The 27,294-nt window shown below is 40.4% G+C and overlaps 8 protein-coding genes across 17 annotated transcripts; 4 read left to right on the forward strand and 4 right to left on the reverse strand.

Annotated features, from left to right (window-relative positions):
- Window positions 1-333: 333 nt before the first annotated feature.
- LOC108614623 (uncharacterized) lies at window positions 334-10,184 on the reverse strand. Of its 5 annotated transcripts, none has more exons than XM_089462203.1 (13): window positions 10,057-10,184; window positions 8,818-9,136; window positions 8,531-8,738; window positions 7,797-7,868; window positions 6,681-7,002; window positions 5,380-6,589; window positions 4,769-5,128; window positions 4,247-4,704; window positions 4,079-4,177; window positions 3,705-4,015; window positions 3,363-3,645; window positions 3,141-3,305; window positions 334-3,082 (listed from the first exon to the last, which is right to left on the reverse strand). In XM_089462203.1, the coding sequence occupies exons 2-13, from the start codon at window positions 9,053-9,055 to the stop codon at window positions 2,876-2,878; spliced, it is 3,933 nt and encodes a 1,310-aa protein (XP_089318329.1). In that variant the 5' UTR covers window positions 9,056-9,136; window positions 10,057-10,184; the 3' UTR covers window positions 334-2,875. The 5 variants fall into 5 exon arrangements, with proteins under 5 accessions (XP_089318329.1, XP_089318333.1, XP_089318330.1 ...); XM_089462207.1 differs by having other exon boundaries at window positions 10,130-10,147; XM_089462204.1 differs by lacking the exon at window positions 10,057-10,184 and adding an exon at window positions 9,764-9,898.
- Window positions 10,154-12,004, forward strand: LOC108609299 (uncharacterized). The gene is made up of 2 exons (XM_018001056.2): window positions 10,154-10,589; window positions 10,648-12,004. Exons 1-2 carry the CDS (start codon window positions 10,334-10,336, stop codon window positions 11,157-11,159), a joined length of 768 nt encoding a protein of 255 aa, XP_017856545.2. The 5' UTR covers window positions 10,154-10,333; the 3' UTR covers window positions 11,160-12,004.
- Nup93-2 (Nucleoporin 93kD-2) lies at window positions 11,178-14,080 on the reverse strand. The gene is made up of 4 exons (XM_089462218.1): window positions 13,782-14,080; window positions 13,536-13,719; window positions 12,091-13,481; window positions 11,178-11,868 (listed from the first exon to the last, which is right to left on the reverse strand). The coding sequence occupies exons 1-4, from the start codon at window positions 13,937-13,939 to the stop codon at window positions 11,202-11,204; spliced, it is 2,400 nt and encodes a 799-aa protein (XP_089318344.1). The 5' UTR covers window positions 13,940-14,080; the 3' UTR covers window positions 11,178-11,201.
- A 600-nt stretch (window positions 14,081-14,680) lies between these two features.
- On the reverse strand, window positions 14,681-16,410 carry Rheb (Ras homolog enriched in brain). The gene is made up of 5 exons (XM_089462240.1): window positions 16,068-16,410; window positions 15,774-15,845; window positions 15,336-15,543; window positions 15,145-15,274; window positions 14,681-15,070 (listed from the first exon to the last, which is right to left on the reverse strand). Exons 1-5 carry the CDS (start codon window positions 16,114-16,116, stop codon window positions 14,981-14,983), a joined length of 549 nt encoding a protein of 182 aa, XP_089318366.1. The 5' UTR covers window positions 16,117-16,410; the 3' UTR covers window positions 14,681-14,980.
- A 212-nt stretch (window positions 16,411-16,622) lies between these two features.
- LOC108609258 (RNA-binding protein 42) lies at window positions 16,623-17,816 on the forward strand. The gene has a single exon (XM_018001008.2). The coding sequence runs from the start codon at window positions 16,746-16,748 to the stop codon at window positions 17,652-17,654; it is 909 nt and encodes a 302-aa protein (XP_017856497.1). The 5' UTR covers window positions 16,623-16,745; the 3' UTR covers window positions 17,655-17,816.
- Window positions 17,800-20,625, reverse strand: LOC149270533 (phospholipid phosphatase 5). Of its 5 annotated transcripts, none has more exons than XM_089462235.1 (4): window positions 20,388-20,625; window positions 19,142-19,434; window positions 18,650-19,068; window positions 17,800-18,584 (listed from the first exon to the last, which is right to left on the reverse strand). In XM_089462235.1, the coding sequence occupies exons 2-4, from the start codon at window positions 19,369-19,371 to the stop codon at window positions 18,211-18,213; spliced, it is 1,023 nt and encodes a 340-aa protein (XP_089318361.1). In that variant the 5' UTR covers window positions 19,372-19,434; window positions 20,388-20,625; the 3' UTR covers window positions 17,800-18,210. The 5 variants fall into 5 exon arrangements, with proteins under 5 accessions (XP_089318361.1, XP_089318362.1, XP_089318363.1 ...); XM_089462236.1 differs by lacking the exon at window positions 20,388-20,625 and adding an exon at window positions 20,233-20,381; XM_089462237.1 differs by lacking the exon at window positions 20,388-20,625 and adding an exon at window positions 20,015-20,221.
- Window positions 20,626-20,728: 103 nt separating this feature from the next.
- On the forward strand, window positions 20,729-21,405 carry LOC108614538 (uncharacterized). The gene has a single exon (XM_018008744.2). The coding sequence runs from the start codon at window positions 20,864-20,866 to the stop codon at window positions 21,335-21,337; it is 474 nt and encodes a 157-aa protein (XP_017864233.2). The 5' UTR covers window positions 20,729-20,863; the 3' UTR covers window positions 21,338-21,405.
- A 155-nt stretch (window positions 21,406-21,560) lies between these two features.
- On the forward strand, window positions 21,561-27,099 carry Pi4KIIalpha (phosphatidylinositol 4-kinase II alpha). Of its 2 annotated transcripts, XM_018000431.2 has the most exons (8): window positions 21,562-22,174; window positions 22,246-22,960; window positions 24,875-24,993; window positions 25,332-25,465; window positions 25,523-25,718; window positions 25,779-26,587; window positions 26,664-26,732; window positions 26,794-27,099. In XM_018000431.2, exons 1-8 carry the CDS (start codon window positions 21,983-21,985, stop codon window positions 26,795-26,797), a joined length of 2,238 nt encoding a protein of 745 aa, XP_017855920.1. In that variant the 5' UTR covers window positions 21,562-21,982; the 3' UTR covers window positions 26,798-27,099. The 2 variants fall into 2 exon arrangements, with proteins under 2 accessions (XP_089318345.1, XP_017855920.1); XM_089462219.1 differs by lacking the exon at window positions 26,794-27,099 and having other exon boundaries at window positions 21,561-22,174; window positions 26,664-26,736.
- Window positions 27,100-27,294: the final 195 nt, after the last annotated feature.

Below are 27,294 nucleotides of genomic sequence, written 5' to 3' on the forward strand. Positions count from 1 at the left end.
AACCAACTAATTATTGTGATTATACTTTCCCTTGTTTTAATCTTTTCGAATTGTTTACCCTGTACTCGATGCGAGTTTTGTTGGTTAATTATTTTTATAAGCTAACATTTAATTATCCTTAGCGAATCTATTCTAAAGTTAAGCTACTTTTAATGTATAAAGTAAATCAAAATAAAGTGAAGTAAAATTGAAAATCATGCAAGACACTCGATTTCATTGAAATGATGCAATTTCTAAAGACTACTTTAGCCAAGGATAATTTTAAAGAATGTGTGAGAAGGTATGTATGTACCTTTCTTAAAAATATAATTTCTAAAATTAAAACAATTCATATTTATTTTTTATCCAACATTTTTATTACATAATTATTAAACTACTGTTCACTTTCATAAAATTGTTCAATGCGCTGCTGAGATTATCGCTTCATTTTTTCTTTTAATTTGTATGTTTTTAATTGTATAACTACATATTTATGTATGTATGTTTGTATATTTGTATGCATGTATGTAAAGATCGGATTCGATTTATGCTAGCTTAAAATCATTGTAAGAGCTCATTTGACCCATATTCAAATTAAATGGAACGTCTTTTTGACAAATGCTTTCATTAAAAATTTGTTTTCAATTGTGTGTATATATTAATATTAACATAAATCGTTCCGTTAAATATAAGCATGGGCCAACATATAATTTGTTATGATAGTGGTACAAAGATATAAATAATAAATGTTTTTGCCAATCTTAAAATAGTATTGGAAGCTGCCGAAGTTATGATTGAAATCAGTAAGTAGTGTAAAGTGTAGGTACTATAAATTAATACTTTGATGTTAACATAACTCTATATAAAAAAGGGGAAAAATTCGTAAATACTTGGAGGGCACATGTACTATACGTTGGGGGAAGGATTGGTATTACAGGTAATACAACTGACTTTTAACTTTTATTGTTAACAATAATGATTTGTATTCTTTTGCTATATATATTTTTATATAAATATGAAAAGTTTTTAAATTACAATGTACTGCCTTTTGTTTAATGCTGTTGTACGCTAGTTTGTTAATTATTATTACTATCATTTATAATTCGTATTAGTGTTTGGAAGAGGCAAAGAAGAAATAGTATTAGTAGTAGTATTTGCAAAGACAGAGTTCCATACACATGCAGGTTTAAGTTTAGTAATAGTTTTTTCATGTATATTAATTTATATAAATTAGTTGTCATACCATATTTAATATTAATTAACAATCTTTGCTTAGTACAATTCGTGGCATTTTTAATATTGTTATTTTTGATTGCTAAAAATAAATTTTTGTATTTTTTAGGTACAAAGAAAATCTCATGGCCATTGGCACAGTGTGCCAGAAACGTTTTCCATCGGTTAAAATACTATATCCTTTGAATGCACACTCCTTATTAAAATCATCTATTAATCGTCCCCAAAAAACAGTTTTTTTTTTTTAACCGTTTTAATTGAATTACCTTCTGCTATAAAAATTCATATTTTTTGTTATTTATACTTGCTTGTTCATATGATTTTTGTGTTGTTAATTAACTCAAGAGTAGGTAGGTATAAGAATTGCATGGACATGAATTTGGTATCGTTTGCTGTGGTTGATGGATTACAATGTTGATAGAATATGGCATGGACATTTAATCGTAAAAGGCATAAATTGAACACTTTAGTTTTTGTATTTGCTTCCACAGTCCATTATTATCAACCTGAATCTGTTACTATTTTCCAATCTTATTTTTATCTTATATAATTGAGTTTAATAAATGATAATCTGATTGCTAAAAAAAAAACACCTATCTACTCTATACGGAGTTGATTAACAATTAATATTTCAGCTGCCTTCAAAAAGGCCTGTCGATACTGTATATATTGCTTAATATTGTATGGTCGGTCGAGCGGCATGTTTTTCGAAAAATCAATCTTTGAAACCATCAACTCATTTCGTTTAAATCTTTAAGGTTTTCTTTTCAAGTAATTCGCACACAGGATGAACTGCTTCAATAATATCTTTTACGTTTTATGCAAATGATTGAAGTATTAAAGTTGTATAAAACATTCAAGCATTCTACAAAAATGACAATTATTAATAATAATCTTGAAATTCCGATGGAATATACTAATGGACCAGAGTGCGTTGTTAATTGAACTGTGAATATTCGAATGAAAGTATAAGTTATTATATAAACTAGAATTGGTGTAAAATCATCATCGAAGCCATACATATGAAGCGTTCGCTAGTTAGTATTCTTAATTAGTTGCATAAGAAAAAGTTTGAGTTAAATTGCTGCATAAAAGTTGCTGGCGACTAGATTTAAGTTTGTTGCTTTGTGTGTTTGCAATGTATATATATGTATATGTATATGTATATATATATATGGGTGTATAAGTTTATATGCTTACAACTCATTTATGTATGTATATCATATGCGCATATGTAAACATAGATATACATATCAATGATGTATATGGATAGATATTATATTTTAACTAGCATTCAACTGCAATGGCTGAATCAAGCCCCAGCAAACAGACATCCCTCAGTGACCTGCTGCCTTTCATAGCCTTTTTTAATGAGTCAAATTTAATTAAATAAAGCTACTAATTCGAGAAATGTCACTTGCTATGCGTGCCATATACAAATGCCTAACTGGATAATGCAAATAATTTGAATGTTGCTTTCTTTTCTGTAAGAATTGCATCTGAATCTATACATAATCGTATTTATATATCTAATATATATATGTATATGTATATATATTATATATATATATATATATATATATATATATATATATATATATATATATATATATATATATATATATATATATATATATTATGTGCCCAAAATAATTTGAAGCTATTACACAGTAGTGCCGTATGCATTGTTAAACACAGCACGCGAGCTGTCTGTATCCAGTGATATATCCTCGGGACTGGCCAAATCGACGCGCACATTGGAATTGGTGCGTCGGCGCGCCGTCTGCGCTGCACCCCAATTGCTCAAGGTCCAGTGAAAGCCAGATGCATTGGCTGCAGGCGTAGCATCAACTTTTACCTGTGTGCAAACCTGCAGAGTTTATGGATAAATTAGTTTCGGAAGCAAATCTCTACAGAAATCAACGTACCTCACGATTTCCGCAAGGCAAAGTCTCTGTGCCGTTGCCTAACCCTGAGCCAGACACAGAGCCGGAACCAGATTCGCGCGTGCTGCCAATGCTACTGCTGCTGGCAAGCGAATCATTGCTAGACTCCAGGGCGGCCCCATGATAGCGCGCTACCGAATGCACAGCCTGCCAAGAAAGGTATTCAATTAGCAAACACCCATATATTGAATTGAAAGCACTTACCATTGCATCGCCACCCTGGCAGTCTTCGATGGACTTGAGTATCTCCCAGACGAGCTCCGAGTCCAACGGTATGGGCTGCTCCGTATCGCGGTTATAAATAGCAATGGCAATGTGTACGGGATGAGGCACTGGCAACGGTATCAACAGTTTTTCCGTGACGCTTCGCTCCGCGTTTTTCTGTTTCCATGGACGCCAAGGCCGTTGGGCTTCTGGCGTTGTTTTCGGCACGTGCTGAGCACGATGGGCGCGCACTCGTGGCGTTGTAAGACCCACGGACATGTCACTGCAACATTTAAATCAAATATTGAATATCTTTAAAATGTATGACAGAATAGCACTAACCGTTTCTCGGGTTTGCGGAAAGTCAACGTGATGCGTGAACGCGGATTAAATGCGGTCACTTCGAGGAATGGTAAATGCACCTGGACATTGCCGCGAGGTGCATACACGTTGCCCAGCAAATCCAGCCCTTTGGAACCGATCACATCGTTAGCATTCTTCACCATCTCCGTATAGCGCATTAAATCAAGCGAGGCATGTGGTTCTAATTTAAAATGCGTATCGTTTTCAGTCAATGGCGTTAGAAAATCTAAACTAAATATTTCGGTATATATGAGACCCGCGAGACCTGGCCAGTCGTTAACCGAGAGACCCTGTAAAGCAACCATACAGATTCACATTACAAGAAAGTCTATGATTTCTTGCTCAGTTCTTACTTTGTTGTCCCAAAATTCTTCTTCACTAATCGACAGCCTACCAACTACATGAGACGGATAGTATTTTTCGAGTAAATGGGCGGCCAGTTGTATGACAATCTGCAAACATAAACAACCCAGATTAATTATAGTATGCAAATAGTGAACAACTGAGTATTTTAATTATACCTTCAATTCTTTGGTGTTCAGCTTAATACGCGACTTGACCTGAGAGCTGAGACTGGTTTGCAGCTCTCTGCGCCGTTTCTCCAGCTTTTCATGCAGCGAGCTCATTAGGTCTTGGGCCTCGCGATCGAGCGCTAAATATGGACCAGTTTTCGACAACTGAGCGGAAAATGGACCAAAACAGGCTTCGACAAATTGCAGAAAATCCTGCTGTGGCTGTAATATTACACGCTCGGTAGCATGCTGATAGGCCTGCAGTTCGTCCAGTTCCATTTTAGCCTCTAGTGCTGCCAACGCCTGTTCCGGCCGTATGATAAAGTAATAGTCCAAGGCCAACCCGGGCCCAGCGATCCGCTTTACAGCAATGCTATCCGATGCGGGCACACGTCCGCACTTTTTGATGAACAAATGGAACGTCACAGAATCCCAGAGCAGCCGCAGTGTATAACGCACAACCCCAACTGAAAAATAATAAATAATTAGAGCTCCAATTCTAGAGACCGTAAAGAGATTTAGTATATTTACCTATTAAAACGACACCTGCCGCGAGCGGGCAAAGCAACGTAGCCACCAAAATCGCCACCAGCGGCTGGAGCAGGCCCTGGATCAAAAAGTTCCATATGAGCACCTCCAGCAGAATGCAGTAACGATTTCTAGTGTTGTCCGATGCATCGAGGTCATAGATTAATATCATGTAGGTGTGCAACAGGAGCACAAACACTGGAATCCACAGAGGTGCACTCAATGCCAAACCAATGCTGAGCAAACAGGTCGCCAGGCATATTATCGGGAATGCGAATAGAATTACAATAGTGCCCAGAAATCCTTTCACGAAGTAATTCCAAGTGCGGTTCAAATTGCGTGTCAAGCCCTTGCCAATGAAACCTGAATTTGGTAAAATGTTGCATGAGTTCAGTTTATAAATAAGCTAAATTAAAATGGGCAGTTAAAAGCAGATTAGTAGGTAATAAAAACGTAATGACGTCAGATCTTTACATCAATTATTCTTCTTTAAAAGTCGAAAAGCTGTAAGTTCTAGGAAGCATATTACCAATTACCTTATAATAAGCAAATTTCATTATAATATTAGGTGGCTAACAATTATTTAGATATCAAATAAATATATGTATTCTTACCTGTGTCAGGTTCAGTTTCAAAATGAGTGCGCGATTTTGATATGTGTCGCCAGAGTTCGATTAGCCGCGAAGCTAGAGTCTGGGTGATGCTGGTTTTGCGCGGAAACAGAGTGCCATTGATTTGAGACAGTTCCAGGTCGGGCATAAAGGGCTTAATGCAGAAGAGCGCCCGCAATCCCAGGGGACTACACCAGGGCACAAGAATTCCGAGCAAAAACATCATGTTCCAAGTCCAGCACCAGGTGCGTTGCAACAGATTCAACAAACGCCAAAAGGGCCAACGCGTGCTGGTGGTGCGTATCATTTCCTTCTCAACCAGAAATACAGGTTGGCTAGGATCTGAACGTGGCGTGACTATCGATGTAGCCTGCTGGCTGATTACCGTGGGGATCACATCCGATTGTCCCTGAAAATTGCGCCTGATGATCCACGCCTGTGGCGACCAGATACGGCATGCCCATTGGAAACTACGCGTAGGTGTCTTGGCATTCTTCAGCTCTTTCAGCAGCACTGGCTCACGCTCCTTCATGAACGCCAGATCGCGCGACAGAAAGTAGGCAGTCTGCTGCAGATTGTGCTGGCTACACATCTTCAGTGCTTCCTCGTGCGCTGACCAGGCACACTTGTTCAGCTTGTGCTGTTCTGCGTTTCGCAGCTTGGAGCGAAGCCAGGGCGCCACGCGTGACAGTACAGAGTGATCGTTGGCCAAGCACTTCTGGTGCTCCTCGCGAGTTCGCTTGATATCCTGTTGCACCTTGTCAACGGCCTTGTACATAATAACAACCGACTGGGCCTGATCCACCAGCAGCTGCGGCACGCCGTTACCCAGTTCGGCCAGCTTGGCATTGGACATAATGGAGCTATACACGCGCTGCAGGTATTCTTTCATGACTGCATCGTTAACTTCCTCCTCGATTTCCTTATCGTTGAGTTTCTTAGCGCGTAGCTCGGCAATCAGTCGTTCGCGGAAGTGCAAAAACCAGCCTCGTGTCTCGCGCTCCAGTATTCCCACTAGGATGGGAAGTGCTTTACGCATTATGTCCCGGCAGAACAGGCGCAGATCGATCTCTTGGCCTTTAGGTGTCAGAAACAGGTATGGCACCGGCTGTGTCACCTCGCAGCTGTTGAAATCGAACTTTTCCATGGTTGCTCGACGTAGCATTTTTCGCACATAGGAGCAGAGACCATCTAGGCAGTCCTCAAACTCCGGCTGCAAAGCAAAATAATACACGTAATATATTATAAACTCTCCAGTACGATTAGGAAGTATTTAATGACTACTTAATAGGTAATTCACTTACCCGACACACCAGCTCAGCTATGAGGAAGCGGCAACGCTCCTCCTTAATCTTGTAGTCCAAATTGTGGGCCAGCAATGCGGGCACACCGATAAACATGTCTACCAGCCTGATGAGTGCATTCAGCAGAGCATGCATTGCATGCACCACAGAAAAAAAGTGGGAGAAGATGCGGGCCCGGGCTGTGACGACTACGAAGCGTGCTGCCAACGCCAGGTCGCTTAAGAAGGAATCATGGGCGCGCAGGGTGCCCTTTTGCAGGAGTTGAGAGAGGCGCCACTTGTGGACCTGGCCAGTAAAATGCAAACTGGGAACGTCGAATTCACTGTGAAAGCAAATCAGAATGTTTTAGACAGTTGATAGGATTCATGAGAGCAACAGATAAAACACATATGGGTACAACACAGTGATGCGAGACAAAATTAAATGACAAATTATAAGCATGCTTAAGCGTGGGCCAGATTCTTAATTTTGTTTGATCGAATTCACGTGACTATGTTAAAATTAATTAAATTAGTTACACTTAATATTAGTTTGTGTGCGAGTGAAATGATTTGTGAAATGTTTGTGTGTATTCCCTATTTGAATAACTAAATCAGTACTAATTGGCTAATCAAAGAACAGTAATTATATATACATGTATATCGGAAGTAATATTTGATATTCTATATTAAAAACTTAAAATCTATATTTTTTAGTTGTGGCAAATCCGTTAACATTGTTGAATTCAAGAAACTTTATGATCTCTAAACTTTTGAAAATAGAGGCAACAAGACTAATGGAAGCTGCCAAAAGATTTATTTTTTATATTCGTTTTGTCTTAAGATTTGTTTTGCGAATTTTCAATTCGTTTTAAAGGCATGCATAAATTTAGCGTAGCGTTATTTATGAATGGATATTTATAAACATAGGAAACAAAGTACCACGCATAATTTATGTATCTTGAGGCTAGAAGAAATTATAACTGTATATGCATGTAAATGTATACAATAGGTACAAAATATGATACACTGACTAAACAATTTGATATGCATTATGGCAAACACGCAAAACATTTATTTCGGTTTTAATTTATTTTTATTTTTTGTTTTTGTAGTTCGTTGCTTATTGTTTATTTACCCATTTTTACGTATTGTTTCCAATTGTTCCAAAGTTAATTTCTTCGGCTTTCCATATTTATCCTTTTGCAAGCTTTACAGGAATATTTCACATACAAACATTTTGTTTACGTTAATTGTAACTGTATGCAGTTACGTACAGACACATATTTGCGCATTTTGACGTAATGTTAATGCGTTGTTTCAAAGCTTAAAATAGTGAAGCATGCAATAAACGTAAAACAAAACTGAACCGCAAAAAAATAAAACAATTTTCTCTTTCGCCCCAAAGACTTTTTAACATGCTTCTGATTGGCTTGTTGCTTTTGTTTGCTTCTCATTTTTTGACAGCTGCATGTGCGTGCGCAAGGTGACAAATGATTTGCAAGTTGTCTAAGCATTTTCAGAAAACAAATGTTGAATAGCTCCGCACAGCGGTGCAATTTTTCTGCTAAGCCTAGCAGCGGTATGTTAATGTTAGCTACATACATATATACATATACATTATGTATATATGTCAGCACCGGCTGTGCAACGTTTGTTTAATTGAATGTTATCGATTTAGCACTTAATGTTTATCGTCATCGAATAGAATGCGCCGACATCTATGCTCGTGCGCTTTATTTAAAAATCATCATACTTTCAGCTTGGCTGCATCATCATCATTATCATTAACTCCTTGCCAGACAGCAGCTCTTGATTTTTTTTTTTTTTTTTTCGTTTTGTGCGCATGCATGCATGCGACCCCAAACTCACCCAGTTTCGCGCAAACTTTTCAATTGTGCATTTGTGAGGCGACGCGGCTCGCCGCTGCCATCGGAGGCAACAGCATCCAATTCATCAAAGGGCGGCGCTATAAATAGGTCACTCTGATTAATGGGACGCTTTCTGCGACCGCTCACACTGTTTGTCGCATTACTGGCCGTTACATTAAGAGTGCTAGTCGCCAATGGTTCTGGCAGAACTGTAAAAAGAAAACACATAAAATCAAATAAAAACTCAGTCAACACTTGTTAACAAAACACATTTGGCTCTTCGCTTACCAATCGGAAAACTCTTCCAGTGATATAAAAACTGCTCGGCAACGCATTTAATTTGCTGAACCAGCTGTTCCACTTCGGGCGGTGCTCCCACCAAATTGATGTTGAACTCAACGGGCTCACGCTCTGGCGCGGCCAGCGTTTGGGGGCGCAGCAATTGATGGTTGCCCGACGTGCTGCCGCTTGCAACTGTCGACGCCGACATCGGCGGCGGCTGCTGCGGTTGCGGCTGCAATGACATGATGGTGATAAGTTGCTTCCCCCCACAACAGGCGTTTATTCCATCATTGCGAGCAGTCTGTATCAATATTCAAATCAAAAGCTGAAAATATTTATGGAATCTGTTAATCCATACGCAAAACACAAATGCCAATTGAAATCGTTGAAATGCGCGCCATATTAATATTAATGATCCAATTGGAAATACATACACACACACGCATATATATATCGCTGCTGTCTGTGTGCGTGCATTTGTATAGATCACAACAATTTAAGACATTCCAGCACAATGTAAACAATTAACTGAAGCAAGTGAGCACAGAGGCTGTTGTTCGCGTGGGGCAAATTTAGGAACTAAATATGCTTACACCTTAATCACTAACTAACACTGTCAGCAGACACAGGTGAATGCAAGCAACCTTTCAATATCCAAACGCTCAGCTCGCAAAGTCACTTTAACTCAATTTCGCGCTTCGTTAACTTTGGCGAGACGCGTTCGGACAGCGATTGTCAGTTTGCTGGACAAAAAAACATACATACATATAAATATATACATATGCTTATACGACTGCCAATTGTGCGTTCCACGCCCAACACAACAGAGACTATGCACCACCCCCCAGCACCACACACACAAGCTCTAGTGCTTCTCATTGTTCTTTATTGCGGCACACGCACACAACTCATTTCAGATTGTCGTTGGTTTTGAGTTACGGCTGCCTTTTACCTTGTTTTATATATCAAGTTACTACTAGGCTAGCATGTGCGTATGTACGTAAGTAAACATGTACTAAACACAGAGCGTGAATTTATACTACTACTACTACTACTTTCGAGTTACATTTATCGATGAATATTCGCTACAAACAGTTTGGGAGACATTGGTAGGCGGCGACAGACAGTCCGCAATTCACACATATTATTAAGAGGTCCTTGCGCTTCTTTTTAAGCACGATATGTAACTAGCAATAGCAAGATAATGACTTTATTTCGCGTACTGTAAATGTAATTTAGACTTACACTTGGTTTATTTCACAGAAAACATTTTAATCTTGCACAAACTATACTACGCGTTTTCTCACATTACCATTACCATTTCGAGATATATAGGGAAAACTATCGATATACATTGCAGTGTGACTGCACTATGTTCTTTTAAAAAATACCATTTTCATGGGAATTACTAACCCCAAATATCCAGCTGACGAACAGCTGTATCAAGGCAACAAAATTTGAATTGCTCAACACTGTTAACATTGTTGCGCGATGATTCCAAAATAGAAAACTCGAGTATCAAATGGAAGGCAACAAAGTAAAAAGATTATGTATGGCAATAAACTGTCATGCAAGTGGCTTGCAAGATTTTGACAATTTATATAGATTTCCCAAAAATGCAGAGCTCAGGCAAAAGTGGCTAGAAAATTTAGGTCTTACAAGCGATCGAATGCTTTCGTCGTCCCGATCCTTAATATGTCAACGACACTTCACTTCAACTTGTCGAGGAAAGAAAAGAATATTTTCTTGGGCGGTGCCAACACTAAATTTAGGCACAGGTAATTACAGCAATCAGCTCAAGTGCACACGCCACAACTGAAATTTTGTGCTTCGCAGATTCAACTAAAAAACTACATCAACCAATAAAGCCTCAAGAATTAATGCGAAAATGTTGTGTTAGAAACTGCGATTCAAAACCTCCAGAAATGTTGCATGCGTTTCCCATGAAAACGGACGCACGACATAACTGGTTAAAGCTCTGCGGATTGAATGACATGAGAAAAAAGTACTACATATGCCAAAGACACTTTTCAGCTCGTTTCTTGCATGGCGATAAACTATTACCAGATGCATATCCCGACTTAAATCTTGAAGATACTGAACAGGCGTTAAATGTACAGACAATTGACTCACCGGAAATTTACATCAAATTCAGTGATACCGACAAAGATTCAGTTGATCAGCCATGTGAGAGAAGCTGCTTGAATTGTGTGAATAACAGGAACAGGATTGTTGAAATGCAGAATGAAATGGATGCAATTAGGAAAAAGATAATACTGCTGGAGAAACTGCTTGGCCAGAAGAACGATAGCGAGGAAGCGGAGTACATATGGATGCTGCTCAAATGAATATAAACACGAGCCACGTTTGGCATTCACCATTTATTCATCTTATTGCATCTGGAGCTCAATCTGCAAGAGGCGCTGATTTGTGGGACAATACGGCATGGTAGCAGACATATTGGTAATCGCCTTGGCACGCTCACGCAGCTCATCCAATTGCTGCATTTGGGCTGCACCGCCCGGAGCCCCTGACTTCGCCTGTTTGTATTGTATGAGTACCAAGTCCATTGCTGCCACCATGACATCGGGTATGACTTTGACGATATCACCACTTAGTTGCTTTACAGTTGACAAGCACACGTCCACATCCTTAGTGGTATTGGGTATAATGTTTGGTATGCCCTCCAGCTGCTTTAGCGCCGCACAATGCTTTCCATCGTGATAGTCGTCAAAGAACTTCAGCAAATCACGTAACAATGTGAAGATCACATGCACCTTAGGCTCAATATCCGAGGAGCCGGCAGCCGTTAGCTGGGTGCTAAAACGCCTCACTTCCAGACTAAGTCGGGCCCGTAATGTGCCCTCCGCTGGACGCTGCTGCACCACCTGAGCCAGCAGTATCGAAGTGTACTTTAAGGCCAGATTAAGATTCCCAGCAATGTCATAGAGGCGTATCGCCATCTCAAAGTTTCCGCGCGCCACCATTTCATCAGCCACCAGGCCAGCCATTGTGTGTGAATTAAACTCTGTGCAGCTAAACTGTCCAAAGAGGCCTCTGTGGACGAAAGAAGAAAATTATAAATCCAAGTATTTTCTTGCGAACCCAACTGTTATATTACTGATAATCTATACTGAGTGTGTTTAATTAAATGTATTAATAAATTCAACTAATATTTTTCTTTTTCACAGAATTATCTTTGAAATTTATAAATGAGAGGAAGGTAGAGCAATTTTAGGTGTCTTTTGATCTGTTTATAAAGTTATTTCTATTACGTACCCCATTAACTGCACATCTTCGACCTCGTCGACTTGCTGTCGCTGGCCAAATATTAAATCGAATATGCTGGTGTCCAGCACACCGCTGTCAACGACCAAGTCGCAGACACATCTTAGGAACATGTTGCGTCCCTTGGGGTCGTGCAGGTTGCGCAGCGTGTAGTAGTAGTGGAGTGCCTCGGCAGTGTCCGTTGCCTCAAAGCGCTGCACATAGAGACGAACAAGCCGTGCCAGATTCAGACGACGAAGCGGCGTAGGATCGCATACATCAACTATGAGCAGAGGCTGGCAAACGCTGCGGACGCCACCCAAGATACCCAGCTCATGCAGCGCTATAGCCATGTGCACAGCATGCACGCGATAAGCATCGGAGCGGGACAGGAATTCAATGGCCGCCTCGAACTGGCCGGTGAGCGCTAGCGCTTGGAAATATAGATGTGGATGTGCTGAAGCATTGAAGTACTTCTCGCCATAGTTATCAATGATTAGGCTCTGGAGCTGGCCATAATCTGCCGCGTCGCCGGTATGCAGCATGGACAGTCTAAGCCAGATAAAGTCGTCAATTGTTTTGGCCACCTCGCCGTGCACCTCGTTAACGTCACAACCAAGCAGGATGCAATATACAGCTTTCTTATAAGCATCAGTTGAGTTGCGTATTTTGTTGGCGTACTGTAGTTTGAGTTGACTCTCTGTCTTGGAGTTGACTACGCCTGCACTTCGATTTGCAATCAATTGGGCAAATTCATCATAGCTGGAGCCAGCCTCGCGGAGAAAATCTACAGCGGTATCAATGGCTCCGCAGCGCAAGCTATAATAGATAAGTGGCCAGAGGGGCCTGCCGCCAGTTGTCTCTACCAGGCCGATGACATCTTGTCCGCAAAAGCAGCGATTTACATAAGCTCGCACCAATTGATAGTTATCGGCATTGGTGTCCATGTTTACCAGTGAAATAATGTATACTCTGTAGCGTCGCTCCAGGTGTAGTTTGGCGTTCAATACAAACTCCGGCCGCTGCCGATTACTGATGGGATCTCCCTTACATAAGGCTTCGCCAACCTGGGTCATGTTGGAGAGTAGCATCCACATGTCGGTAAGACGCGCATCTCCAAAAGTGTTGGTCAGCTGTGCGAATTTCTGCACTAAATTTGGGCGAGACTCTCCCTTGAGCACGAGGGCATTGTACTCGCACAGCTCCTTGGCATATATTAGACCCATTTCATCGAGGCAAGAGAGCGGCAGGCATTCGCGCCGCAAGATTGCCTGGTCGGGCAGCCGCTGTAAGTCAATGAAATTCTGCGACGGTCCAATCAAAGCCTCCAGCAAACGTGTTTTTTCCTCGTTCCAGGAGCTGATTAGATTTTCCCATTTCTGCTTGCTGACCGTCTCGCTGATCTGTTCAAAGCGCAAATATAAGTCATCCATAAACGTGTGACAAGAGTTACATACATTTTTATTAGTATCCTCGATGACGGACAAAACTGCATTCTCTCGCTCGTTTTTAAGAAACGTGCAAACATCTGTCTCCGCGCCAGCTACATCGAGGGGCGAAAAAGTCTTAGCCGCGCTGAGTTTCTCGAGTCTTTTATTCAATTTCGGCAGATCAATGCCCTTGGAGCCCAGCAATATTTGACTGCGGATAAGCAAACACGATTGCGATTCACATTTTTACAGAATTAAGTGCTAACAACTTACGCTTGGATTTCTTTGGTGCCGGTCTTGGTGACGCGCCTGTGCAGCTGCTCTGTGGCTTGCAGGACCTGTTGGAGTGTTCTCTCCACGCCGGGCAGTGCGCAGTTATCGCTATCCTTCGTTAGGCTTTCAGCACGCTGCAGCAATGTATTTAGGTCCATTTTGAAAATCTTTCAGAATTAAATAAAAAAAACGCGGACAGCACCGGAACGTAAACAATGACAAGTGCTGTAAAAGGAATTGAATAATTTTTCCACAGTTTACAACACTGAATTTGTAAGCGCGGCAATTGAACAAAAAAAAAAACAAAAAAACCCAACAGGACTGAGCGAAATAAATCAATATTTAGGGCTTGTTAAAACAGGTGTTACAGTACGGCTATTTTTGTAAATTTTTTATATTTATAGTATATAATAGCCACTTGCCACTTATAGTGAATTTCCATTCATCCCAATTTGCTATTCATTAGCATGAGTCAATGTTTAATGAATACCAACCGCAGAATAGCCCTATTGAAATTCATAAATTATTTAATTTAAAAATGTGGTCAATTTTATTTCTCGTACCGTTACGCATACATAGACGCATGATTATAACCCTAATTATTCAATCGTTTACTACGCCTAATTGTTAAATTCATATTTGTTATTAAAGAAGTCCATAGTCATTGTTGTATTGTTTATCTGAACTACATATTATGCCTTAGATCTCGTTCAGCATTTTATTTATTTAACTGACAAATAAGTATTTGCATGTTAGTCTTTAATTCCTATATATAAATTCAATGTAATTTGTGTTATTGTGAAGATATATTTTGTTTTTCTTAAATGATTCAATCATATTCTTATTTTTACAGCTTGACAAGCCAATTACATACCCATTAAAACACATTAATACACAACTTATTACTTGTAAAAATTATATTAAAATTGAAACTAAAGACATTATAACTTGCATTGTAACTGAACAGTTATTGGTTTGAAAAATTGTGTACTAACTTAACCTGCATTGTTGCTAAGTAGTCACCACAAATGATGCTAGGCAACATTTTGGATCCTTACATATTTGTTAAGATGTTTATTTGTGGTTTTGTTTGCCCTTATAACTTATAGGTACTAGTATGTAAATTTTGCCATCCGTCCTAGGACCAAGCCGTTTTTTATAAGAAAAATCAATTGTACAATCCAGAAGCTGAGACGTTCTTATGATACAATACAGCTGCTTTTCTCGGGAGGGTTACCATTCTCGTTCTCAATTAACATAAGTAACTGATGGAAAATATCGCCCACAGACTACAGAAATACAAAGAGACAAAGGTCAATTAAAAATTCAATAACTTACTACTCTCACATCACAATGTACTCACCTCATTTTGCTTTGCTGATGTTTCGAGAAAAGCGGCCCGCCAACTGTCGGCGAGTTTTTTGCCCTCTTCTGTTGAAACAGTGCGCTCCTGATGCAGATCTGTCTTATTGCCTACTAAGACCACAGGTACACTGAAAAAATGAATAAAATTAAACTGAATTCGAATTGAAAAAGACAGCAAAAATGTCTTACTATTTCTTGCCCATCACATCTAACAGCTTTTCGTAAATAATTTTGATGACTTCAAATGATTTTTGACTGGTTATGGAATAAACGAGAACATATCCATGAAAGTCCATGCTGTATTGCACTGGAAATATGCTGTATTCATCTTGTCCAGCCGTATCGACCAGTTTGATGTTATAATCCTGCGAGTTGACACGCGTAATTTTGGTGAATGCTGTAATTTCATGAAAGTCAACGCGTACACATTAATCGTTTATCAAATTACGTTCTTTGTGCATGCTTTAACCACATGACCGTAAATGTTGAATGCCATCAGCATCCACTGTGGTGTTCGCACTGCTTTCTATGACTAATGTTGCCAAACGAAAAAGACTGTTTCTTACGTTTGCTTTAAAGTTTATGTTTGCAAGAAACAGCTGCTTTTAGTACACATAAATGACTTACTATTTTCAATGGTTGGATCGTAAGAGTCCACGAATTGGCCCTCAACAAACTGTATACTGAGCGAAGATTTGCCTGTGAATGCAAGTGAAACGCAATAGGAATTTTTTTTAATAGTTAGCAATGTTGTCCGTGTCTGTGTCTGTTGTCAAAATACTACGCAATTACCAACAACAACAACAACAAGAACACAAACGCACTGACGGCTCATATAACTACAGCAGCAACAGCAGAACGATTACTCAGACTCTAGCTGGTGCTGATGTTAATGCTGGAGTATAACTCTAATTAACTTACCCACTGAGCGATATCCCATCATGGCTATATTGCGTTCTTTTGGTGGCATTATGTAGGCCTATTTGATTATTTCTACTATGTATAATTGTCTTTGCCCCTAAGAGGGTGTGTAGGTGTGTGAGTGTGTCTGTGCGTTTGTGTGCGCCTTTTACTCGATTGTGATCTTCTAGACTCTCAACTTGCTCTTGATACTTGTTGCTATCACAGTTGTAAACTTGCTGCAGCGTAGTTCAAATTCTATATTGTTTAATTCAATTATGTATTATTTCACAGAAAACATTCTGACTTTACACTAACTACGCGTTTTCTTTGGCTGTGGTCACCCAAACTATTTAACATTTACCTCCCTGTTATTAACAGCACGCTGTCAATTGATTTTATATGTTACGCCGATGTTAAATGCTTATGATTTGCAATGACTTAAATAAAGGTAATAATTATTATTCTTTTTTTTCATAAAAGTTAACAGTTTTAAAACTTTAATACACCAAAGAAGAATATCTTGAGAAAAAATTCAAATACTAAAGTACCAGAAATGCTGTTTTATCGAAATCGATATAGCTCACATCTCTAAGGTCGCTAGAAACATCTGTTTTGTGAAGCATTTTTCGTGAAAGATTTGTACTTCAGCTTGACTATTTTACTTGAAACCGTTTTGTTAGAAGTTTAGCCTCTGAAATGGGGACAAAACGTCGTAACATCGAAGATGAGCTCTCACGCTTTGAAGCAGAGATCTCAAAGCCGCCAGTTCGAAACCTCTTTGTACCAAATCAGGTGCGTCCGATAATCGCGGCAAATACGTACACCAACGTTCAGCAGAAATTGCAGCAGCATCAGCCGCGAATGACGGTGCCTCCGCCGCCAATACCACCACCGCCTACATTTATGTCCACATTTGTACCGACGGGCAGCGGCTCTTCCACATCGCCAGCGAAGCCAGCATCAGCCACCCCGGTTGTACTTAGCAGCGCCCCAAAGCTCTACCAATGCCGACAGTCGGTTCATGTTCCAACGGTGGCCACGGCGCCGGCAATCGATATCAACATCAATTCCATACAGTTTGATGTTACGCAGAAACTCAAGAAGCTCAAGGCAGAAAAGTCGGGACCCAATCCGATTGCAGAGGAAGCTATCAAAGCAGCGCGCGCCTCTTCGGCTCTGCAATCATTTCAAACCACAGAGCGGAAGAAAAAGGATCGTAAAACGGTGCGCATTGCTGGTGGCACTGTGTGGGAAGATTCTTCACTGGCAGATTGGCCGGATGATGATTTCCGCATCTTTTGTGGCGATCTTGGTAACGATGTCAACGATGAAGTACTCACGCGCACCTTTAACAAGTATCCATCATTTCAACGGGCACGTGTTGTACGAGACAAACGAACCGGCAAGAGCAAGGGATTCGGGTTCGTCAGCTTCCGGGAACCGGCCGACTTTATAAAAGCAATGAAAGAGATGGATGGCCGCTACGTCGGCAGTCGGCCAATTAAGCTGCGCAAAAGCACCTGGCGACAGCGTAGCCTGGATGTGGTCAAGAAAAAGGAGCGTGAAAAGCAATTGCTTCTGCAGGCCTTCAACTCTATGAGTTAAGTGCTCTACACCCACTATCAATTGAGAAGAAACACTTTTAGGCTAGTTTTGGTCGCATTTCGATGTAAATAAAATTTGTTTTTAGATTGTTCGGATGTGGCTGCTGCAGAATAAGCATAAATTAAAACAAATATTAAAATAAATATTTAGCAAACGAAATAAGTGATGTAATTATTTAGCCAGTAATCTATTACAATATTGAACTAGGCGTGTGCCACAAACAGCTAACAATGTACACAGCTTAGGCTATTGATTATTGATTGATTTGATAAGTTATTATGCATATGCCGCGCCTTTTACTTAACTTAAATTCTGAGCTACAATACCCCACTACACTATGTTACGACTACAAACATGCATACATACGTACATACATACATCTAACCTGAACAGAATTCCCGCACAGCTGTGCATTAAAGCCCACATTTACTGGTATAAATTACCTTTAGGAATTGTTTAGCTTCCATCTCGTAAGTCGTTCCATATCAATTAGTAGGCAACCTGTACGTCTTACGACTTTAAAAATACTTGTTCGATGCAACATTCCTGCGAAGCCCTAACACCACTTGCTCGTCTGCTTACCCAGCAGCGAGCTGCATGCTTCACTGCCTGGCTCTCTTATTGAATCTGTCTCCGATTGCTTCAGGTTGGGCCAGCGTACATATGGCTTGCCCGCGTTGCTCGCGAAAATTGAAGGGTAATATTGTCTATAACTGATGTATCCACTGAATAGACCAATGAGTGAGCCCACTGTTACATCCTGCCAATGATGGTGATAGTCACAGGTGCGACTAACGGCCACCAAGGAGGCCACAATAAGAGGAATAACAGAGATGCACATTCGCCAAGTCTGGCCCCTTCCGCGTGCATCGAAGGCGTGCAGCTTGGCGCCCACGTAGTAAGTGACAAAACCAAAGCTGGCAAAGGCAACTGCAAAATATTTGCAAGAGAAGATTAGTGTAAATTCGAGTGCACATTTGCATTGGCCCACTTACACGATGAATGTCCGCTGGGGAAGCTCTTCCGTCCCTCGTTGATGATGCTCGGCTTGCCCGTGCAATTAAAATCTAGTAATGCGCTGCCTAAAGTGCTGGCAGTTTCGTTTAGCAGCATAACACCGTCGGGAAAGCAGCGGTAGAAGAAGTCTGGACGTGGTCGTCCAACGGTAATCTTCAAGAGACTCGTCGGAATGCTATTCATGCACACCGCTAATGTCCACGCCCAGCTGGCAGCCCGAAAATCTCTGCGATCTTTGGTAAATGCGTAGACTACTGATGTGAGAACGAACGGAACGGTAATTACCAAAAATAGCAGATCGCCGCTCTTAACAATGTCCGGACGGATTGGATTTTTATACAGCCACAGTTCCTCCACGTGGATTTCCCGCTTAAATGCAGGCATCGTTTCCAATTTGCTAAAAGACCAATTGGATGGATGTCAATAAATTGATGATTCACTCTACGTAATCAAATATTCGTGCTACTCACAAAAATATCAATACAATCATTAGGCGTATAGCTATATCGGCCAGATTGCTGTATTTCCTCGATAGCTCCTGCTTCTTGGGTTCAGCCTCGGGCAGCAGGAGATCTTTTTGCTGCAGTTCATTGCACCACATGTCGTCGTCGTCTACTTCGTCCACTTCTGGCTCCTTAATGGAACTTTTACTAGGACTACTTCGATGCAGCGCTGATTTCACAGTTGTTTCACTTGACATTTCGACCAATTGGGAATTGTGAATTGGTTCCGTTAAGAGTTCTGTGTACGGCTGCCTTGTTGACTGAATAATTGATAAGAGATAACAATTAGCAAAGTCATTAGACTATTAGCCAAAAGGTATAAGACTTTTATACATGTATTGATGTGATAAGATAAACAAGCACAAGCATATCACTACATACATATATACATACATACATGTGCTTAAGCTTACATACATACACTGCTGCCCACGCATACATACATATACAGGTGCTCATGCATACATATACGTATATCCATGTAATCTTGTGATCATCCCCAAAATTCTAGTTTGAATCATTGTGAATCTACGTAGTGAGCTCATATTACATTATATAAAAACAAATTATTTAGTCACACTGTGGGTCATTCAGTCATTAGCATGCAAAGGGGCATTTATTTGATTTTCGTTTAGGTAAACACAAACAGACAGAAACTAAACACCAGTAAATTTGCGGCACCTGTGCTACTTCATCCGACCAAGACGCAGTGTCCTCATTGTCGCCTTGTTTGTTGTTATTGTTTATTGACTTTCCGCATTTTCGACTACGTAAATCCGCGTCCGCACTCTGGCTATTATGCATTGTCGAAAGCTTCTCAAATATGTATACAAACTCAACTTTGGAATTCTAGTTGGAGCGTCGACAACAGTTTGATAATTTCAAGTCGCGAAATTGCTAATTTTCGATATTGTCAACTGGTACCTCTAAGATTACAACCTAAACTAACTACTACATGCTAATTGCACCGGGTTTTTATAAACTTTCTCTAATCCGCAGTTGCTACAGTGATGTATCAGCATTGCGTGCACTCTGCACCGAAGCTCATATACTCTCACCAAACAATTGAAAAGAAATGTATGTGTATGCGTTTCTTTGAACACATTCTATTTTAATAGATAAACTTAATATTTTGACTTTAACAAATTCTTATTGGATTTCCGTTATCAATATCTTGTTAGAAACAAATGTAGTATTAGCAACACAAACAGACCTTTAGTAGAGTAGGTTAGCATCTGTAGCCACAATGGGAAGTTAACAGTTGAGATGCGCAGTTTGGTTCAGCTTTCAGTTTTGTCAGTTCCAACTGTTGCATTAGTTGGACCTATCAGCAATGTTACTTAATGACCCTCAAGTATTACATTCTTTATTAATAGTATATATCAGAGCTTTTTAATCATTTGTACGCTTATCTACAAATACTGTCTGTTGAATTTTGTTCGCAATTGAACTACATAACCTTTTTATTTGTAAGCTTTGTGCCCGTACTTAACATACCACTGTCCAATAACATAAACGAAATACAACGTTGCCAACCATGGTAAAGTTGTACAAGAACAGGCTTGTATTCGATCATATGATTAGAGCTGATTGTGCTTGTTTGTTTTCATAACATATTGAGTCAAATTTGTTAATTTAGATCAATTATAATAATTAAGATTTAAGTATAGACCAAACTTAAACTGTGCAATGTCTGAAAAAAACACAAAAAATGAAAGAAGTGCTGCTGGAGAATTGCTTGACTCCCTCTACTTGGATATGTTTCATCTAATCGAAGCGCACACCCAATGCCGTATTGACATTGAACGGACGAGCTCCGATGGCTCAATTCTCCTAGCACGAACCAAGTTCCAACAGGGAGGTCAATCATTATCGACCGCACAAATCCCAGCTGAAAATAGTGCAGAGTTTAATGCTCTATGCAGAGTTAAAAAGGCTGCAGACGAAGACATCAGCATAGAGAGACATCCGGTGGATAAAGAGAACGGTTACGTGGAGCCTTTATATTGGTTCAGCGTATTGCCCCCAATGAGTTTACGGAGCGCAGTAGATAAATTTAAAAGAACGATCGATTTGATAGCAGAGAGTGCAAATCTGCAAAGGGAGCTTAGTAGAGTACTGGATGGCATTAACAGGTTACGACAAACTGTTGCATTGCAATAATATTGAATAAATTATATGTACATATTATTACAGAATAAGAATAAAGTTGAAAGCTCTAAATATATAAATAATTAATTATGTACTGGGCTGTTATTTTAGCCACCCAAACCTATCGGAATATGTTAGCTATCGATAATAAATAATTTAGAACATTTGCAATATTGCGCAAGTGGATAGTCTCATCAGCTGTTTCATTTTTATTTTACAGTTTGCATTCTTAGTAAGTGGACAGCCTCGTTGCTCATCATTTTCGTATCTGGCCAATGAATCGATATATATATGTGTAAATATATATGTACATATATATATATTTACATATGTATAAACTTTAGAGCAGCCAATCAATAATTGCTAAAAAGCAGAGTCGGAGAATTGGCATTCAGAACGTTTACGAACCTATTGCAGATTAAATTATAGAACATGCAAATTATGAATAATAGAGGCGTAGCGCCCAGCAGATAACATTGTTCAAGTTCTTTTGAAAAGTCGCACACAAACAACGAGAACAGCGCGCGCCTTTGTTGCTCTGTCTGCGCTTGTGAGCTGCGGGCGACATTCCCGTTTTGAGATTTGTCGCGCGTGGCTACCCCACCCAAAATTTCACACGCTCTCACGAAAACACCTTAGTGCCTGTAGAGTGCAGCCATGAATAACGCTCAGACCAATGGAGCTACGTCAGCGTCTGAGGCGCCCTTGCTGCAGCTGGAAGATGAGGTGGATCTCATTGGCGACTTTGTGAAGCAGCAGCCAGCAGCAACAATGAGTAGCAACCAGCTGGCACCGCTCCTGAACGGTCGTGATGGAATTGGTGTCAATCAGTTGACTACTCAAGTCGAGGTGAGCATTTCGACTAGTCCCAAATTGACAAAAGCAATGTCAGAAACTGAACTCATCTTCCCCATGCACAGATAAATACGATTGGTGTGAACGAGAGGGTGACGAGCGGAAAACGAAGGCCAAAACGAAAGCCAAAAAGAGATCGCGATCAAATTCTATTATCAGTTGACGACGATGACGATGATGATAATAATGATGATGGAGAGAATGATGCTGATAATGATCTTTGTGTCTCTGATGATGTGGCTCACATTGATGGCGCTGGCGGCGATGTTGGTGAAATTGTTGATGTATTTGCTATTGGCAAAAAGCAACCGCAAAGCAACCATCTGCTTATGCTGCACGACATCGGCGACGACGGTGATGCCGATGGCGAAGACGAAGAAGACCTTTTACTGCACAACAAGCAACCCGCCCTACGCAATGGCAAATGCAAACTCTCCAAGGAGAGCAGTGAGAGCGTTAGCGGTACAGCAGGCGTAACGACGTCGCAGCCGACTAGTCACATTGTAACACCAACGCGACGCGGACCAGCAACGACATCATCCGCAACATCGCCGCTGAAAACAACGACACGTTTGCCGCACGAGGAGGCCGACGATATTTGCCTGGTGCCAGAAATCGACTTCGAGGGCATGTCCACGGACGCAGGCATCGACAATCGCGAGTCACAGCCGCTGCTTGGCGGCGGCGGAAGTGGCAACCATGCCAGTCGCATTAGTGATCTGCTTGGCGGACTAGGACTTGGACATGATCACGTTGACCTCATGTCCAACACATTTGGCGGTGAGTGCTCTCTGCTTGCTCTGCTTACTCTGCTCACATCAACAAGTCACAGTCGCAACTGAAGTCGTACAAAGTCATGTGGGGCTTCCTTCGCTGTGCCAATGTTTCTCTGTGTGTGTGTGAGAGAGTAATTCATGTTAGTGACTGGCATGAACTTTATCTCTATTGTTCAGCTTGCAAAGACATTTAATCTAGTTTCCTACAACCAACTGTCATATGCCATATCAGCATTATCCAAAAGTGCAACGAGGCCAATGCTAATTATACCTTACATCAAACATGTCTACTCTGCCAATAAGATGAGTCAGAGTTAAGCTCGGGTATACCCTGCAGTAGAACAAAAAAGGGTTTACATATATGTATATATAGAGTTCTTTCATTCCATTTAGTTTAAAAATATATTCAGTGCATAAACAAACTCAGAGCACGCGCTGTGAGCAACAAATTGGTCTCGCCCCCTCGACTTTCGCCTATTATTCAATCATTATGAAATATACTATAATCGGCATTTGTTGTGCATTCTCTCAGTAGTTTGTGTTGTTCGAATATGTGTGAATTGTAAAGTGGAATATAGTTGATTGAATTGCGTCAATTCGTGATTGAATGCGTCACCCATCCTAATGCCATTATATTGTAGTTGTAGAAATATTGAACTAAACAACAAAATTTTAATATATCGCTTTCATGCTCCATTGCTTTTAGCATCAGAATAGTATAAACTTTTTTGCCTTGCAGCGTATAAATTGTTTGTTAATTCATGTATTTGGATTCATTTCGGATTAATTTTTTAATCACAATTTCACGATTTCTACTAAATTTCGATCATAACAAATTTTGCGAATGTTAAAATGGGCGTTGGAATGCAAACTGTCGCCCAATGGACTTAAACAATATCAAGAGTAGCCAACGTACAATGATCAGCAATGACATCGAACCAGACAAATGCAGAAGCTAACAAAGCAAATGCCGACAATGTGTCCATAAGGCAGCCGGCGAAGCGGGGCAGTGTAGACACTGCCACCGCAGCCGCCGCTGCCTTTAGTGGCGCAGAGTCCAGTGATTCGGAGTATGAGCCGTACGGATGTACGTGCAAACAGAACAAATGTGATGCAGAGGTGAAGGACTATATTTCATCGGGAGAGGAGACACCTCCGATTTTATATACTGCTCCCTCTGGACTTCGCAATTCTCAAGATTCTGTCACATTTAAAATAGCTCAGCCGAAATGTCAGTGTGCCAATTGCCCGGTGAAGAACCTGTGTAAGTCGCTGTCAAGTCGACATATATAAATGTGGGTCAGACCCTATCTAAACGCTTTAGATATGCAAATTTCGAACTGTTTGCCTTTTAATGGGGGGCCCCATTCGATGCGATGGCAACCTGGAGCGAGTTTACTTGGCCACCGACACACATTTCATTGTGATGCCGCGTTCATTGAGCTCCAGTCGCGAGAATTTTATACAGCATGTGTTTACCATCTGCCAGGACCACTGCGACTTCAATGACAACTTTGACTTCATAGGTACAAAAACAATGACCAAATAAGTTTATCTTATTTTTTCTTCTCGGTTTCACCTATGTGGCAGATGGATAGCGAATTTTTATTAAATACCTGCTGCATCTGCCTTGCGGTTAACCACATATTCTCGACCCCGTCACGATTCAGCCGCATATTATACATATGTATATTATTACATACACACACAACAGTCACGCACCGTTTAACTCATTAAGTTCTACTTGAAAGTTGATTATTTATTTATAAACAATGACTTGGTTAAAACTTTTTGAACAGTCCGCGTTGTGGCATTGTTTAGGGCATGCGCATTTTTGTATTACGCACAAATTTTATTAGTAACTCATACATGCATTTCATTTTTTAATATTTTTAAAATCTTTTTTAATTTATTTCAGACGATCCGCTCTTCTCGGAAATCGTGGCACAAGCTGAGTATGCGATCGAGCAGGGCGTTCTACCTGAGCGTATCTATCAGGGCAGCAGTGGTTCCTATTTCGTCAAGGATGCTTCAAGAGTAAGTTTAACTAACGAAACCATAAGACAAATAACCTTAAATGACATAAGACAAAATCATCTCGTACGATAAACTAAATATTTGATGACTTATAGACAACAAACTTTCTTGAACAAGTTGCTTAAACTGCGCTTCGCATAGTCCAAGCCACTAAGTTAAAGCTTGCGATTAAATAAATAAGCGCATATAATAAATCATCAAACAAACGGGGAAGTCTTGTAATAAAAGTGTTTCACTTGACTTTTGGTTTGGCTTTGAAATAAACACTTACATATATATGTATATAGAACTGCATTAAAATGTAAATCTAATTGATGCATTTCATTTTGAAATAATAGCAAAGATGTCTGGCCGTCTTCAAGCCAAAAGATGAAGAGCCATATGGGAGACTGAATCCGAAGTGGACCAAGTGGATGCACAAGCTTTGCTGTCCGTGTTGTTTCGGGCGCGCCTGTTTAATACCAAATCAAGGGTAAGTTTTATTTGTTATTTTATTTGGGAAACACATATTAACTATATTATCTGATAGCTACCTCTCCGAGGCTGGCGCGAGCTTGGTGGATCGTAAACTGAATCTAAACATTGTGCCGAAAACACGAGTGGTCCGACTGGTGGCCGAGAGCTTTAACTATGCGCGCATAGATCGCCAGAAGGCCAAGTTGAAGAAACGTATTAAAGAGCACTATCCGTCGGCGCACTTCAACCGCATGAGCCTGCCATTAAAGGTGAATGGTCAGCCTAATTAAACACTAAACACTTCTCATTTGATGATTTCCATTCCACAGACTGGATCATTTCAGCTTTTTGTGGAAGGCTACAAGGATGCCGATTACTGGCTGCGTCGATTTGAACATGAGCATTTGTCGCCAGCGCTCGCCAAATCCTTTCAACTACAGTTTGAGCGTTTAGTTGTTCTCGATTATATTATTCGTAATACGGATCGAGGCAATGACAACTGGCTTATTAAATATGTTGCGCCCAAAGTGTTGGGCTCGGTCGGTGGGACTGGTGGCAAAACAATGTCGCATGCCAAAAAATTCGTGCCTGGCCAGACAATAATAGACCTTAACGAGCCGTCAATATCTGCTCCAATTAATAACACAGATCGCATTGAAGCCGGTGGATCTCCTGCACCCACTTCAATGGCCGTTGCTGAATCAGCAATTGGTGGCCATACTAGCAATACCAGCAGCGAGGATGAAACAAGGAAAAATCCGAAAGACCCGGACTGGAATATGGTGGAAGCACCACAAATAAGAATTGCCGCCATTGACAATGGCCTGGCTTTTCCATTTAAACATCCAGACTCTTGGCGGGCATATCCGTATCATTGGGCCTGGTTGCCTCAGGCCAAGATCCCGTTTAGCAATGACATAAAGGATCAAGTGCTGCCCCAGCTGTCCGACATGAATTTTGTGGAAGAAATATGCACGGAACTGCTATACTTATTCCAGCAGGACCGAGGCTTTGATAAACGATTGTTTGAGCGTCAAATGTCCGTAATGCGCGGACAGATTCTAAATCTCACGCAAGCGTTACGGGATGGAAAATCGCCGGTCCAGTTAGTTCAGATGCCAGCTGTTGTTGTCGAACGGTAAGAGAGTACGGTTAGAGCAACCTCTAGTAATATATACTAACTGTGATTTTTCTCTTTTACCATCTTCACACAGCTCGAGTGGCAGTCGCTTTTTTTCCTTCACACAGCGCTTCCAAAACAAGAGTCCCTTCTTCTCTTGGTGGTAGGTTGACATCTATATAAATAGAATTATACAATGTTTCAATAACTTTACTCTCTTTCAGTTAATTGGTCTCAGACATGCCGAGCACCTGTATTACCCGCCAATTCTACTGGTCCGGTCGCTTTCTTGTTATGTACTATATAAACAAAAGTTTTTAGTTGTATTCAATAACTTTGGATTTTGTTAAATTTGTTAGTTTTAACAACATGTCGAAAAAATGTATTTATGTACATATACACACCAATAGCCATGTATATAATCAGGGTTAATAACCGATGCATGTTGTTTTCCTTACTGTTCCTTTGGTTGGATTGTTAAAATGTATACAAAATGAATAAGCCACGTTCGGCACAGTGTCCATTCCAAACTTTGTTAATCTTTCGCTTTCATCATGGTTGCACTTTCATTTTTAATTTATACCAAAACATATCAGTGTGAGTTATTTACAAACGGCTTCAAATTAATGCCCATACTTATTGCTAAGGCGAAGGACGCACTGAACTTATTTATTTCAATTCCCTACATTGTGAATATCATCAACAAAAAATACCATAAATCAGTT

Source organism: Drosophila arizonae, chromosome 2, assembly GCF_054131065.1.
Source record: "Drosophila arizonae isolate 15081-1271.41 chromosome 2, UAZ_ARI_1.0, whole genome shotgun sequence".
NCBI classification, from domain to species: domain Eukaryota; kingdom Metazoa; phylum Arthropoda; class Insecta; order Diptera; family Drosophilidae; genus Drosophila; species Drosophila arizonae.